Source organism: Podarcis liolepis (genome assembly GCF_965112155.1).
Source record: "Podarcis liolepis genome assembly, chromosome: 4".
NCBI lineage: Eukaryota > Metazoa > Chordata > Lepidosauria > Squamata > Lacertidae > Podarcis > Podarcis liolepis.
Genome location: NC_139558.1, coordinates 65,493,772 through 65,509,159, shown reverse-complemented (window position 1 = coordinate 65,509,159; position 15,388 = coordinate 65,493,772). Strand labels below are relative to the sequence as shown.

Below are 15,388 nucleotides of genomic sequence, written 5' to 3'. Positions count from 1 at the left end.
GGTTAAGAACTTTGCCCCAGGATGAGAACAGAAATCGCGTGGTGGCAGTGAGAGGCCCCATTAGCTAAAGTGGTACCTAAGGTTAAGAAGTTTCAGGTTAAGAACAGACCTCCGGAACAAATTAAGTTTGTAGCCAGAGGTGCCACTGTATTCTGTTTTTAATGTTCTGTTGGGAGCCGCCCAGAGTGGCTGGGAAAACCCAGCCAGATGGGCGGGGTATAAATAATAAAATTATTTATTATTGTTATTATTGTTATTATTATTATTAATTAGGGTTGTGTAATCATTCATTTTAATGATTATTTTGAATTGCTTTAAAAAGTTTTTCATATTGCTGTGTACCGCATTGATGTTTTGCAAGAGGGCAATATATAAAGACTCGAAGTTTGCAAAGAACTATTGTCCAAATGCTACACAGATCACATTATTAAACGTTGCATCCATGATGATTCAAGAAATGATTCACTCACCAGTAAGAAACTACAGCCCACTCCATAGGATTAATCTGGTGTTAAATGGTGAGTCAGTTAAACATCATGGAACATCAGTTCCCTTTTCAAAAGGATTTCACCACAAAGGAATACTAGAATTCAGTGGAACTTTGGCTTCCCAAATAGCTGAACACTTCTGGAAAAATCTACTTTCCATGATATCAAAGAAAATTCCAGATTTGATAAAATAGTTTAATACAGTAAGTAACAATAACTCTTTCCTCTAAGCTTGAAGAAAACCGTTCTGCTCTTTGGATTTCACAGTGTCCACAAGTCTTGGTCCTGAATATTTAAAAATATTTTTACAGTTCTGTTTTCAAGTTTCTGGATGAAATCTCACTGTAGTGACTCTTTCGTTTAACTTTGTAAGTTAGGGTTTTGGAGTATTCAGTCAGAAGTCTCTCCCAGTAACAAGAGATATCCTCCATTCGCAAGTGGTCCATGATGAACTGGCGACCTCTAGAGGCAAGAAAGACAAGCAAAGAGAATGACTACAGTTAGTGGCTTTCATACCTCAAGAACTAAGGATGAAAACTGGCTTAATGATCAGTGCATCTCTTCAAGGAACGGGAGTGCTGTGAGGGAAGGGCTAGGGACTGCTAACAGAAAATTATCTGCTCCATTAAGCTAGAGCTCTCAGGTTTCCTTGGGCATGAAGTTATGATAGTTAATTTGATTTTAAAGAGAACAGCAATAATGTTTGTAGGGAGAAACTACAGTACAGAAACCAAACCAGTCACTTGCAGCAAATGCAAGGAATTATAAGACATGGTAAGGATTAACATTTTGTGGGATAAGCTTTCATGGGCAACTTTTGTACATTTGGCAGGTACATTCAATCCCCAGATCTTAACCTCAGCACATTTCTGTGTGTTTAAGGTGTCACAGGATTTTAATTTTGATTATGTTGAAGATCCCAGTGGTGGGAGACCTTTGACACACAGGACTAACTATGCCCTCCAGGTCTCAGAGATCAGCCTGCCAGGGCCTTGTGGGCAAACCATGCCCATCTTTCCCAGGATCAACATCAGGCACAGGAATGTTCAACTCATGTCTTGAAACTTCCATCCATGGCTAAAAGGGAGAAGAACTGGGAGTGCATTCTTCCTTTACATCAAAAAGTCAATGCTTTTTTAATTTAAGAACTACTAAAACCACTGATCCGCATAGTAACTTTCCCTTTCAGGAGTGGTCCTCTTTTCCAAAGCAACAAACAGTAAACAATCTCCTCTGTTCCCCTCATAATAATGCCCAACCTTATGCTAAACATTCCTTACAATTATTTGAAGGTTAGGTATATTGCATGAGAACACATACCCAATCAGGGTGTAAGAGGTGTGTGCTGCCAAGCCGGCATAGATAAAAACTCCGGGCTCGCTGCCAGTTACAATCTCTTTGATTTATTTACAAAGTTCAAAAGAACATCTCCAGTGCTTCAAATCATGTCCGACCCAGTCGGCAAAGATGCCACATCTGTTTTCTTTTTACTTTTTTTTGCCCAACATGCAAGTCTGCGGAAACCACGCCTCTGATTTCCTCTGTTTACAGAATGACTAGTTCCGGGCTCATCCTCCCACCTCGCTGCCTCCTCTTCGCTATCAGACGACAGACTACTAATTGTCTCTTTCGGCTCTCTGTAAGTGCTTTTTTCTCCCCTCAGCTCTTTCCCCATTTGCCTCTCCCTGACACAGGATTTTGTTGGGGCGCGTTGACCTGTATACATAAGTCAGAGTCACTGAGATCATTGAATTTAAGTTAGTCATGTCCACTGATTTCAACAGGTCAGCTCAAAGTATGACTTAGGAGGAGACATATCTGAACATGATACCACACTAATACTGAAGGAAGGAATTTGGGATGGAATTTCACTGACTGTTTAAAAGGGTTCTGAATTTCATTGCCCTTGAGCCTTTGCAAGTTTTATTTTCAAAAGCTATTATGACCTCTGCCAGTCATCACAACAGCTGGTGCTCTGCAGTGGGAATAATTGCCTCATGGAAGCTACACAAAAGTTACATATAAGGAAAACTTACCTCTTTGAAATTTCTTGGGCTACCTCGTCATTTTCTCTCACAAACTGCAGCAGCTCCCTGAAACAAAGTGGGCAAAGTTGTATGACCTCCAAGTGAATGTATCAGCAAGGATGTTCAACAAACAGCTGGTCTGGAAGCTCCCATGGTACATTGATGTTTCTACCTCAGTACGCAAGGAGCGGTTATTATGCCACTGCAGCTTCAGTTTCAACTTCTCACCTGACATCAGAGAGATCTGATTTGACTGGGATGTAGTGAACCCAAGGTTTCAGCTGAGGGTAGAAGAACTCCAGCCAGTCTTCCCCTACATGAAACACCAGCGAGTTGCACAAAAAGAGATGCTTGAAGCGGAAACTGGCAGCCACACCTCGGAAGTTGAAGAGGTATCTGTATAATAAAAACAGACACCATCTTATAATATTCCCTCTCCTCCAGTAACCAGTGCATTTATTTAATCATTGAACAAAACTGGGTTATGCAGCTTTAGGTGAATTTTATTCTTCTAGAGATTCAAACTTGAATAATTTACAACAATTAATAAATGCTTGCATGCTCTTGAAAGATCTGATCATTGTTCAAGCAGGACTACATCCAAGTTAGCCAACAAGGTGCCTGCCAGATATAGTTGGACTACAGCTCCCATCACCCCCAGCCAGTGGGGCCAATGGGGTCAGGGTTGATGGGAATTGTAGTCCAATGTCTGGAGGGCAGCAAGCTGCCTATCTCCGAAGATCGGTTAGGTCTCCTTCATATAGTTCTATGAGAAGGGCATGGCTTTTCTTCCTCAACTTGGTTATTCACTACATTAATTGCTTTACAGAAGGGTCATATGGGAAGAACATAAGCCATTTGACTCTTGCCACAGAGTATCGAAAGACAAATACGGCAAATCAAAACTTCCGTAACCACAGTTGCTCCATCTATGGCAGTGCTTCCCAAATTTGGGTTTCCAGGGTTTTTTTAGACTACAATTCCCATCGTCGCTGGCCACTGGTCCTGCTAGATAGAGATGATGGGAACTGTAGTCCAAAAACAAGCTGGAGACCTAAGCTTGGGAAATAGTGATCTATGGTGTTGGCTTGCATTTTGGTTTCAATCCTGGCCCTTATAGTGAGTTCCTATAAATAAACAGTCTACAAAAGTACATTTATCTAAAAAATATTTTAGATAAAAACACAACAGTGCCTGAACCTTAGTTGCCAAAGTTTTTGTCCTTAAAAGCCAGGGAGATGGCAGGATGCAGCATCAAAACACAAATGCAGAAGTTACTTTGCTTAAAAAAACCTCCATGCCAGAATCCATAATTTCTATTCCAGGCACCATTCTGCTCTTCCCAAAAGACCTCAGGGAAGTCATTTAACACACTAGTATTGCAGGATCATCATCTGCATGTGGCACTGAAATATCTCACAGAGATACTCAAGGGACCGGAGATGAGAGTGCCTTCGGTTTGCTTTACCAGAAGAGCTGCTGATATTCCACAGAGTATAATCATATCAGCTACTTATTATCCTTAGTAGCACCCAGGGGATATAGTGGTTCTTTGGGATTCCTTGAATGCCTTCCTTAAATTACAATAACTAACACAACTGTGTGACAGAAAGTTTTCATAAGGGTGGAGCGGACAAGCAATTCTCCAAGGCACAAACAGAATGCATATATTCCTGCTTGTGAAACAATTCAGGGTAGGGCAAAAGGTGCCAATAGCAGCAGCATGAAGATAGGAGCAAATGCCTTGTCTTGCAACTAATGTTTAATTGAACATCTTTATGGTCTTAAGACTTTTCCAGTATCTATTTTAACATAAAACAAGATAGACAGATGAAAACAGTCCCAATAAATTCTAGACGGACAGTTCAATCCTGCGCATGTCTACTCAGAAGTAAATTCTATTACGTTCAATGGACTTTCCTGATGTATTTATGTATAGAATTGCAGCCTGACCCACAGCTACTTACTTGTATTTACAGTGGTCTGTCAGTGCAATTTCCTTAGCTGGTGGTTTCCCAAGAGTGTCCTTTAGGAACAATAGATACATATATATTTATTTTAAATTGTTGTTATATATCATCTACCTACTGACTACAACCAAAGTGAAACACCATAAGCACAAGTACAGTTTCTCTGTTAGATTTATTTTCAGAAGGCACAAAATTAGAGTCCCTGTTCCTAAGGAAATCTAAATAAACCTGGAACCTGTCACAGAAAATGTAATAGTCCAAATATTTCTAAGGATGCAATCCTGTACACGTTTACTTAGAAGTAAGCCTTGTTGAACTCACCTGGGTTTACTTCTAAGTAAACATGCACAGGCTTAAGGTACATATTAAATGTTTGGTTTTTTAAGATTGCAAAAAGCAGTGGTTTCTCCTAATCCATTTTCTTGGCATGTGTATATCTGGAACTTCATACTTATTTTAGTGCCAGTCCAAAGTCCTCTTGTCACATGTTCCTTACAAAGAGGCTGGAGCGGCATAATGTTTCCTCACAATGCAGAGCAGTGGGTAGGTCAGTTACAAGCTCATCGGATCATTAAGGTTCACAGCAAACCGTCACCTTCATCTAAGTGACAATTCCACTACAGTCCTGGTTATTTCCTCTTCTGCACCTTGAAATGCAATGCAGATATTTAAGTGGAGAAGTTCCAAATTACATCCTATAGAACATGCCACTCAGTCACAACATAACTAGAAGATGGCAGAGACACACAACTGGCAAGCAACAAAATAAAACCAGAGCCCGAGAATGATTAGTTATGTCATAAGGTAAATGCCAAACCAAGCATCTCAATGAAAATCAAATCAGCCAACAAGCTATGGGACACTCAACCAAAAAAGAATCAGAATATCTGACACATTCCTATTGGGTAAGGTTGCCATATTTTAAAAAGTGAAAATCTGGACACTGCTGGGAAAGTTGTGCTGGAAGCCACCCAGAGTGGCTGGGGAAACCCAGCCAGATGGGCGGGGTATAAATAATAAAATTGTTGTTGTTGTTAAGCTTTACCCAGATGCTGCTTCTGACTGCAGTATTCTGGCTATGTCCAGAATTTCAGACATATGGCAACCCTGCTACTGGGACACAACCAATAAATTAAGGCAATGCTTAAGGTTAGTCACCCCTTAAGATTTCACACTTCCTCCTCAGCCACACACCCACTTCCCAAGCTCCACCCCTCACCAGCCTTCCTCTGCACCCTCCTTGAGTTCTTTTCCCTGCCTGAAATGTCCTTGAACTTTCATAATTCCTCACCACCACCACACCCTGCTTGCCTGGATGGATAGAGGATAGGGAAGACATTGCGCGTGTGTGCAGGAGCAAGTCCAGTCAAATTTCTTCCTCTGCCTACTTTTTCCTCTGGCCCTAACATGTGGCCCCCCCGAAAGGTGCCCAGAAGGAAATGTGGCCCTCAGTCTGGAAAACATTCCCCACCTGTGTCTTAAGACAATGTATCCTCCCTCACACACCCTCCCAGAAAAAGTGTGTGACATTAGGTTTCATAATTAAATCAAAGTGCCATCAGCACAACATGAATCCAGGGCCCTGGCTGCATGATGCTCCAATGTCTTACTGCCATGAATGTAGTTCCTAGCACCTAATTTAAACACGACACTACTTACGAATAATCCCCCACAGTTAAGTTTTTTCTTTCCTTTTCACATATCCAATGGCACTTTTACACTGGCCTCCCAGGAGAACCAACAATTAGTCAACAGGAGACATTTCCCCCCATCCTTTCAATTCATACTTATTGTTGAAGTGAGGTTCTTAACCTGTGCTAGTGTTGGCAAGCATGGAACCACGGAGGGGTCATTATTCCATGATATCAGTGTGTGATCTTATGAATGTGTCCTGAAAAACAGGGGCTCTCTTCCTGAGAGCCAGAGTTTGAAACAACAGAACACCCCTTTTCTAAGAGAAAGGAAAGAGCTGCCTTCAAGAGTAATTACTTTTTCGGATTTCCAGGCTTGGTTCTTCGTGTACTCTGCGTCAACAAGGTCTGGATTTTCTCGAGAAAGAAGAATGAGGGGATCCCGCTCTGAACTTGTCCTACCAGTGAAACCACACATAAATCTGTTAAACGATGTTCTCCATGGAAGACAAACTTATCTAATTTACTGATATGCCGCAGGAACGATGGTAGGAAGCTGAGCTCCATCAATAATTAGATGAATACATAACACATCACTGCAGATATAAGCGGATGTGAGGAATGTTTACCCCTCCAGATGTTGCTGGACTACAACTCCCATCATCTAGACCACTGACCATGCTCATTGGGGCTGATGGGAACTCTAGTCCAACATCTGGAAGCCACAGGTTCTCCACCCCTGAGATACAGACGATCTAGAATATATTTATGCTTCTTTACTGCATCCAAACACACACAAAAAATCCACAAGCCATCCTGTCATCAAGAAAGTATGAAAGTTCTGTTTGAATATAATAAAGCAGAGAAGGAACACGAACAAGAAGTGCAGGAAACTAGCATTTCCACCACCTCAGCAAAGCCTAAGCTGCTCTGTATCTTGTATATGTAAATCATTTGGGGGTCTTTTGTTTTGAGTATGTTTTGAGTAAAATATTTGGAACAGTGGCTGCACACTAATAGTTACCCGAATGCAAGAAAGACAATCAACAATTGAGAATGTTACTGAATAGTACAGCTGTTTTGTGACTCCCTGGAAAAGACCCTGATGTTGGGAAAGATTGAGGGCACAAGGAGAAGGGGATGAAAAAGGACGAGATGGTTGGACAGTGTTCTCGAAGCTACCAGCACAAGTTTGACTAAACTGTAGGAGGCAGTGGAAGACAGGAGTGCCTGGCATGCTCTGGTCCATGGGGTCACGAAGAGTCAGACACGACTAAACGACTAAACAACAACAACAACAGCTGTTTTACTAGGTAACAATCGCCCTGTTCTGAACTGAAAATATCAACCCCTGTTGAGAATGTGTCAGAGCCCTGTTTATATCATTTGTAAACATTGAATCTTCCTGGGCAACACAGTACATAGCCCATGTCTTGTTAATGCCCTGGTTTTATCACTATACAAATCATCGGTAGTATATCAGTGTTAGGAAGTGGGAACGGAGCTAACCCACCTGGACCCTCGGAAATAGGCTTTCGAAATTTTCTTCTTCCAGGGCCATTTTTCTGCAGAGCTAAGGAGAGTTTGATCAGTACATGATGTTAAAAACATGGACATATAACACCTTAGTAAGAGAAGCAAAGAAATCCATCCTATTTCTCTGAATCCCTTCTTTGGTTTTAGGTTAAGTAACCTCAACTAAACAAACTCTGCTCCATGCTGTTAGTTGCATCACCCATTATTCTAGCAAGGCATTTTACCATTTGATTAATGTGCCACTTCTTTCACATCTAAAATTGATGACACTGGAGTGAAACTGGTCAGTTTGTGTCATATTTGGGAATCAATGTATTTATTTCCATCACCGCAGGATGTTCTAGAAAGCAACGATGGCAGCCTCTATGCCATTAAAGGCTGTGAAAAAGAGGGGATCTTAGCAAGTTCAAGTTGTTATACAGAGAAGCTGAAGTTCCCCTTAATAGACACTCACAAAAATACCAAAACTCTTGCATCTTACTGTTGGATGTCTGCAAAGTCATCGCTACCCCATATGCTAACTCCTGTTTGGATTTCCACCAATTTGGCTTGTTTAAAGCCCCCCCCCCCCAAAAAAAAATTAGCAGTGCAATCCCATACATGTGTACTTAGAGGTTAGTCCCATTGGATTTGATGGAGCTTACTCGCAGGTAAGTGGGTATAGGGCCGCAGCCTCAGCTAGCCTAGATGTACCTCACAACTTACAAAGCTTGTGGATCACTGCCAGTTCTGATGTCATGCATACTTCCATCTTACAAAGTATGATTGATTTCTTAGGAAACACACTTCAGAATGCGGAGTGAAGCTCCACAAAACAAGCTTCATCCTTCTCTCCAGAAACATACCTTTTGAGACTCTCTCTCATTAGATCCCAACGTCCTAAGCCTGTTGGATAAATTGGCCAAACAGCTGGCCCGCCTTCCCAAAATGTCCAAGCAGGGTACATAATATCATAGTATTCCAACGTCTTTCAGAAAATAGAGAGACAAAAGCACATTAGTTCCTGCAAAATATCTCCGTGATGCAAGATATTCAAATAAGCGTATTAGCTGTCCCCACCAAGTATGACCAAGGAGTTGTCCACTCTCTCTCTCACCTTACTGAAGGAGAAGATGGGTATCTTTGGTTTCATCCACTTGGGCACTTGGGGGTAGTCTCGCACATTGATCACCATCTCCATATCCGGGAGGTTGTTAATGATCTCAAGGATGAAGTGTTCAACCCCACTGCACCTGTGGATATCAATACGTGCAAGGGGTGGCCTTGAGAATTACTCATACCAAGTGAGACCTGTAAGAAAATGAAGTCCCAGCCATGCCTTCATCGATCATCCTCCATTTCATTTCCCTTCCTACTCAGTTTTCAGATTTCTCCTGCAAAAGATAGTTAGTGTGCTATGGCCACTAACTAACACGTACTAACGTATTTTGTGGAGCTGGCTTCAAGCACCAGGCCCATTGACAGACCAACTGTGTTACAAAGATGTCTGAAAACATGGCGTGAAGGCTGGCAACATCAACCCTGCTGTGTGGGAATCCCTTGCAGACAACTGTAGTGCCTGAAGACAGACAGTCAGGTCATGTATTCACAGCAGTGACCAGAGGAGAAATGACTGCTGGGAGAAGAGCAGAGAGAAGAAATGCCATGGTGCATCTGCAGCAGGATAACTGGATGCTTTCATCTGCCCCAGCTGCAATGAAACATGTCTCTCCCGTATTGGTCTCTACAGTAACTCTCCAACAGGTAGACTTTAACCCCGATGGCACACTCTTTCAATTGTGTCATGAAACAGACAGATGCCAAAATTTGTACTTATGCAAATATTTGGGTTTTATTCAGTTTTTATTGAAGTAAATGTCCCTACTGATTTATTGTAATGGAACCTCAAAGCAGTTTTCCCCATGTCTGCCAATATCACCTCCTTGTGCATGGGTAGTGCCATTTTGGCTACCTAAGGGTGAACCCTTGAAAATTTTATAGACAATGTTGATGGAATTACTTGTCCATATGTTAGGACTCTGTGCTGTAAGGACACAGTTACAGTATAACTTAAACTCAGTTATATTGTGAAAATAAGCTTGAAAAGATTCAGAGAACTACCCGCATGAGATGAGAGGGATACACCAGTGTTAAGTGTTTGAGTTAAGAGTCAATAAGTCCTGAGCTTGAGCCTCACCCACAAACTTACCAGGTGGCCCCAAGCAAGAAACTCCCCATCTCTCATTATCCCCTTCAGCAGCCTTCCTCTGCCTCACATTTGCATTTATAGGGCTTCATACAATTCAACAGAGGAAAAATTATACTAACTGGATATGGAGGGATGCTGTAAGGATTAATGAGAGTATATGTATAGCATTTTCCTATCACAGATAGCGTTCAACTGCATGTTACTCAGAGTAGACCCACTAAAATTAATGAATGTGACTAAGTTTGTCCCCTTAATTTCAATGGGCCTACTCTGTGTAAAACTTTGTTGACTCCCACCCATTATTTTTGTATTACTCCTTCCCTCAAGAACTGCAGGTTCTCCTCCCCGGCCTGCACTTATATATGGTAGGTTATGTCTTCTAGTTGAGTTTTGCTGTTGCGTGAGGATTTGAACATAGGTCTCACCAACCCTAGTCAAGCACCCAAACCACTACACCGCACTGAAGGTAAAGTGTCCGTGTCTTGGAGACCAAGACTTGAATGAAGGCACACCACACAAGCAGCAGAGATAGTGAAGGAAAGAGTCGGTTGAATGCAAGGCAATTGATAAAAGGCTAATGGGGTCTCTCTAGATAAGACTTGAAGGGAAACACCAAGCAGAGGACAGAGAAAAGCTTTTATACCCATAGGAACAGCATGACCACACAAAAAGCCCAGGGACTGAAATGAAACAAGAAAGCAATAGGGACACATTGCAATGCTGGTGTTGTTTGCTTTTTACTATGACTATAAACCAAGCTGGGCGCAGACAGAAGCTCCTTCTGACACCCAAACAACTGTTTTTAGACAACTCAGCAAGTTATCCCTTTCCATTATCCTTGCTCCCAAGAGGCATTTATTGCCGATTTCTTTCAGCTTCTAACCCGCATCACCCCCTCGTACAACTAAAGTGCCATGTCAATATTGATTTCTCACAAAAGCAAATGCAATTTCTACATTTCAGGCAAAGCAATGCCTCATCAGTTTCTTCCTCTTACACTGGAATTTAGCCCTTTCAAATGTTTTCTGCTCAGTGACCCATAGGTTAAGGAGGCTAGGGAGATTTTCCTGTTTCTCTCTCTCTCTGATACGTTCCGTATTGCTCTCACCTTGCAGGGAACATGCAATCATGTTCACGGTACAACTTCTTCTCAATGATCTGGTAGTGCGTCCCAAGCCTCCGACTGATTGCTTCTGACAGCAGCTCCTCGGAGATCCCCTCTCGGAAGGGAGCCAAGTCCTGTTCCCTAACTCTAAGGGAAGAAAGATTCCACCCATCATTAAACACATTAAGGAAAATTAGTATAACAGCTAAGTCATTCCAGGAAGGGATTTTAGCATGGGATGGTTCAATACAATCACTTTAGTAGAATATTGAACTTGTTGCCTTGCACAGAGAGAGAGGGAGCTGAAACAGGGAGCTACTTTAAACTATTAACACCATTGGGTCCACCTAGTAACAATATTACTATATTTCCAACAAAGACGCCATATTTCCTCTCTACTTTTGGTCAATAGATACACACAAATAATCAGAACCTATTTTTAATGACCCTGTGTCATTAAATATTAAATATAGGAATTAATATAGGAATATTAATTCAATTCTGTGTTGAGGGGGATTTTTCTGTGTTATAGTTGTTATTTATTAAACTGCTATACCATCCTTTATCTGATTGGATTGACATTTTAAGGTACTATATTTCAAGCTGATATTCTGTTGTGTTTAATGCTTTATCACTGTGAGGCTCTCATCTGCAACAAGCGATTCATAAACAGGTGGTGGTGGTTACAATGTTAAATATTACTATTTTAAGACAGCACAAGTTTCAACTAGACATGCCATGCAGTTAGCAACTGTGTGAACGAATTGCATGTGCAAAAATTGTTAAAAGCCAGTGGCAGGTGCTAATCCAGACTGGGACCTGAGATGGATTAACCCACAAATCAATTCTCAATCTCAAGCAGGGCACCACCCATGCTATTTATTCTTTAAAAGAAACCATCACAATTATTAGCTGTGTAAATGGTGTCAGGTCTGATTTGGCACACATCATCTGCTTCCCAATAACGAGGTTGTTGCAAATGATCCCCAATAACATGAGGTGCTTATAATTCAGCATACAGTGGTGCCTCGCAAGACAAAAAGAATCTGTTCTGTGATTCTCTTTGTCTAGCGGTTTTTTTGTCTTGCGAAGCAAGCCCATTGACGGATTAGCGGATTATCGGCTTATCGGATCAGCTGATAAGCGGCTTAGCGGCTTAGAAAAGGGGGGGAGGGGGGGAAAACCGCAGGAACTCGTAAGACATTTTCATCTCGCGAAGCAAGCCCATAGGAGATTCGTTTTGCGAAGCACCTCCAAAACGGAAAACTCTTTCGTCTAGCGAGTTTTCCGTCTTGCGAGGCATTCGTCTTGTGGGGCACCACTGTACTTAGGGTAATACCTTCAACCTAGAGTTGGTGAGTTATATCACACTGTATTAATTGGATTTTGAGAGATGCTGGCCCCTTACCTTTGATGACAGCTGCAGTTTGCCTGCATACATGGTTTGTAGTTCTCCACAGCTCTGTCTATCTGAACCAGGAATTTGCTCCATTTTGTATCTGAAAGATACAAAAGGAGGGTTAAATTCTGGCCAATCTGACACAATCATCAAGAGGTCCCACTGCCCACCCACACAGGATAAAGGTGCCAAGATTGGCCAAGGCTTTGCCCTGTGTGTTGAGAATGAATCTGGATCCAGCCTCCTGTTCAGTGACTTAACCACAGCACCTTCAAGGAAAATGCTGTGAACCCCTTGTGGGGGGACCTGGCCAAATTCCCCCACCATTTATTTGCCCTCCAGAACTTCTCAACACTCCCCTGAATGTATAATGGTATTTCCTTGCTGAATCCCTTCTCAAAGAGTTGCATTTCTCAGTATTGGTCAACTTTCTTGTATCATTAATTTATACTGCCCTGAACTCTTTGGAGGAAGGGAAGGATTTTATTGTATATTTATTTAATTCTATTTCCTTCCAGCCTTTCTTCTGTCGTGGAACTGAATGTGGTGCATGTTGCTCCTAGGAGGCCACCCATCCAGGCACTAACCAGGCCTAGATCTGTTTAGCTTCAGCAAGGTGGTAACCTCATGGACCTTCAGATCAGCAATGATGTGGGAGGTTGAGGGTCTTGGTTTTGTAGCTTTCTGTTATCACATTTCCACATGAGACTGGTGTAGTGGCAGGCTTGTTTCTGAGACCTAATCTAGTGATGAAAGAGTAGCCTGTCTTACAAGAAAGCTGCTTTAAACCCAGAAACCCAGCTTCAGCAACATAAAAAAGTTACAATCCTTGAATATCAGTCAGGCTCTGCTTTCTTCTCTTTTCAGTGCCTACCAGAGACCTTCCTCTGTCAACGAGCCTTTTAGGCTGAGATTTCGCCCAATCTGCGCTGGCACTGGAATTGTTTTTCGGATGTTTTTATTGATTTAGCTCTTGTTGTTTACTGCCCTAGGCTCCTTTGGAAGAAAGAGGAGGATATAAATTCAATATATAAATAAGTCCTAAAACACACTGACTTACCCAAGCAAGCCCACTGAACATGGTGTGGGGACTTACTTCTGAATTAGCATGCACAGAATTGCACCACAGGAAATTAAAGAAGGCAGGCATTAAAATTGTTTTGCCTGTTTGAGTTAGTGCACTTACACCAAGTGAAGTTTTTTTAAATAATAATAATGCTGCTGTTCAATCCATGCACATCCTTCCATTTCTAGACCAGATTGCCTGACTGAGATGCATGGGTTGGCGCTTTGGAAGAGAATGGCAAGCCCCACAAAGAGTCTGCTATCACCAGCAGAAGTGGGCTGTGTAACATGTCACAAGTTTTGACATTTTAATGATGCAAGAGCAACTTTATCCTTACCCCCAAATGTTTGAAGAAAACAGTGCACTCCAAGAGTGTCTAAAATTGGGACACTCATTTCATTTTGCCTGCAAGTCCGCTTTGCCATTACTCTGGCAGGAGGGGGGTGGGGACACAAGTTCCAAGACAAAGACGACCCCCATGTGTTTAAGGGTATGAGTTTCATCAGGGCCTTGCTTCCTTCCTTCTCTCTCTCTCTCTAACACACACACACACACACACACACACACTTAATATTTTAAGTTGGGTAAATCAGTTCCTGTTTGCTGAGCAGTACTGTACTGCCCCCACCAGCAGCCGCAGAAGCACTTCTTGAGCAGTTAAGCAGGGAAGTTCTCGGAGACTTTAGAATTTCTGCGGGACAAAGAGAAGGGAGCCACTTAGGAAGTATCAGTTTTGCCTTTGGGCACGCATCGCTCCATGTGGCCAGAACCGGGACCGGAGGCGGCGATCCAAGATTGCAAGACCCTTCTACGCCCGTGTTTATAGGTCTCTCTCTCTCTCTCACACACACACACACACACACACACAAACAAACAAACAAACAAACAAACTGCAGCCTACTGTTAACAAAGCTGTAACAACGAGAAGCAAGGACAAGAAAACGGCGCGCCGGGGCTGCGCACATGCCAAGGAGGGGCACGACCCCTCTGCAAAGCAGGATCCCGGCGGCATTTACTCCAGACTCACCAGCCGAGCTCTTCCCCCAGCACAGAACAAACAGAATCAGGATTGCAACTTGTAGCAGCCGCGGATGCTCCATCGTGCCAGCTCCAGCCACAGCGCTTGCGCAGCACCATCAAAAGCTCCGGCGCTCCATTAGGAAGGTTTCATTGAGCAACGGAAAGGACGGAACCTCTGGTCCCACCGCGCCTCGGGCCCTTAACTACGCAGGCGCGAAAATTACGTCCCTGCTGTGCCGCTCTGATTTATGGGGCTTGTAGTTTATCATCGGCGAGTAGCAGTACACAGTTACATGTCTACGCGGAAGTAAACCCCTTGGAAAAGTCAGCGTGGGCAGCATTGCGCCCTAGATGTCTCTGACGCGTTTGCACGATTGCAAATATCCCGATGCGCATTTACGCCCCCTCATTGAACTCAATGGGCTTGCTTGCGAGTAGTCAATATGCACAAAAGTAGGCGTGAACAATAAGATAAGGCTCCCTTATCTGCGGCCACGACCACTTCGGAAGACCTACTGGAACCACCAGATCTGAGATCTTCGGGGGGGCGGGCGGAGCATCACAGAAATTGTTTATTTTTAAAAAATACAATATCTGGAAACATTATTAATCTGCCGCTGATGCGCTTCCCGTTGTCCGACCAGCAGGATGATTCTGTCCTCTGACGGAGCCCAACGGAGAAGGAACGAGGCCTGTGCAAATCAGCCTTATGCAACCCAATCTTTTGACTTGCAACTGCTGTTTACTTGCAACTAACTGATCGCTCTGGGTTCAATGGTGCTTAATGTACGTAAGACGGCGGCTTCCCCGAGCTCCGTAAGGAAGCCGGCAAGCCGTTCCAGTAGCATCGGAGCGGCGGTGGGCTCAGACTTGCTGTCCTCGTCGCAAGCGCGATCAAACGGGTCAACCAATGCCGTTTCCCGTGCGCAGAGTCGCGTCGGAGCGCGGAACTCTCCCG

The 15,388-nt window shown here is 43.0% G+C and overlaps 1 protein-coding gene across 2 annotated transcripts; it reads right to left on the bottom strand.

The window, feature by feature from the left end:
* Positions 1–669: 669 nt before the first annotated feature.
* POGLUT1 (protein O-glucosyltransferase 1) lies at positions 670–14,630 on the bottom strand. Of its 2 annotated transcripts, XM_083498708.1 has the most exons (12): positions 14,438–14,603; positions 13,219–13,340; positions 12,354–12,444; positions 10,949–11,092; positions 8,749–8,884; positions 8,498–8,619; positions 7,630–7,689; positions 6,475–6,574; positions 4,483–4,541; positions 2,744–2,911; positions 2,525–2,581; positions 670–950 (listed from the first exon to the last, which is right to left on the bottom strand). In XM_083498708.1, exons 3-12 carry the CDS (start codon positions 12,380–12,382, stop codon positions 794–796), a joined length of 1,032 nt encoding a protein of 343 aa, XP_083354834.1. In that variant the 5' UTR covers positions 12,383–12,444; positions 13,219–13,340; positions 14,438–14,603; the 3' UTR covers positions 670–793. The 2 variants fall into 2 exon arrangements, with proteins under 2 accessions (XP_083354834.1, XP_083354833.1); XM_083498707.1 differs by lacking the exon at positions 13,219–13,340 and having other exon boundaries at positions 14,438–14,630.
* Positions 14,631–15,388: the final 758 nt, after the last annotated feature.

What these genes read in the sequence shown, in the direction of transcription:
- POGLUT1 (XM_083498707.1), bottom strand. Translation starts at nt 14,510, where the DNA reads ATGGAGCATCCGCGGCTGCTACAAGTTGCAATCCTGATTCTGTTTGTT. An exon ending in ATGAGAGAGAGTCTCAAAAG is followed by an intron (nt 7,690 to 8,497) that starts GTATGTTTCTGG and finishes AACTCTCCTTAG; the next exon opens with CTCTGCAGAAAAATGGCCCT. An exon ending in GCCCAAGAAATTTCAAAGAG is followed by an intron (nt 951 to 2,524) that starts GTAAGTTTTCCT and finishes TCTTGCCTCTAG; the next exon opens with AGGTCGCCAGTTCATCATGG.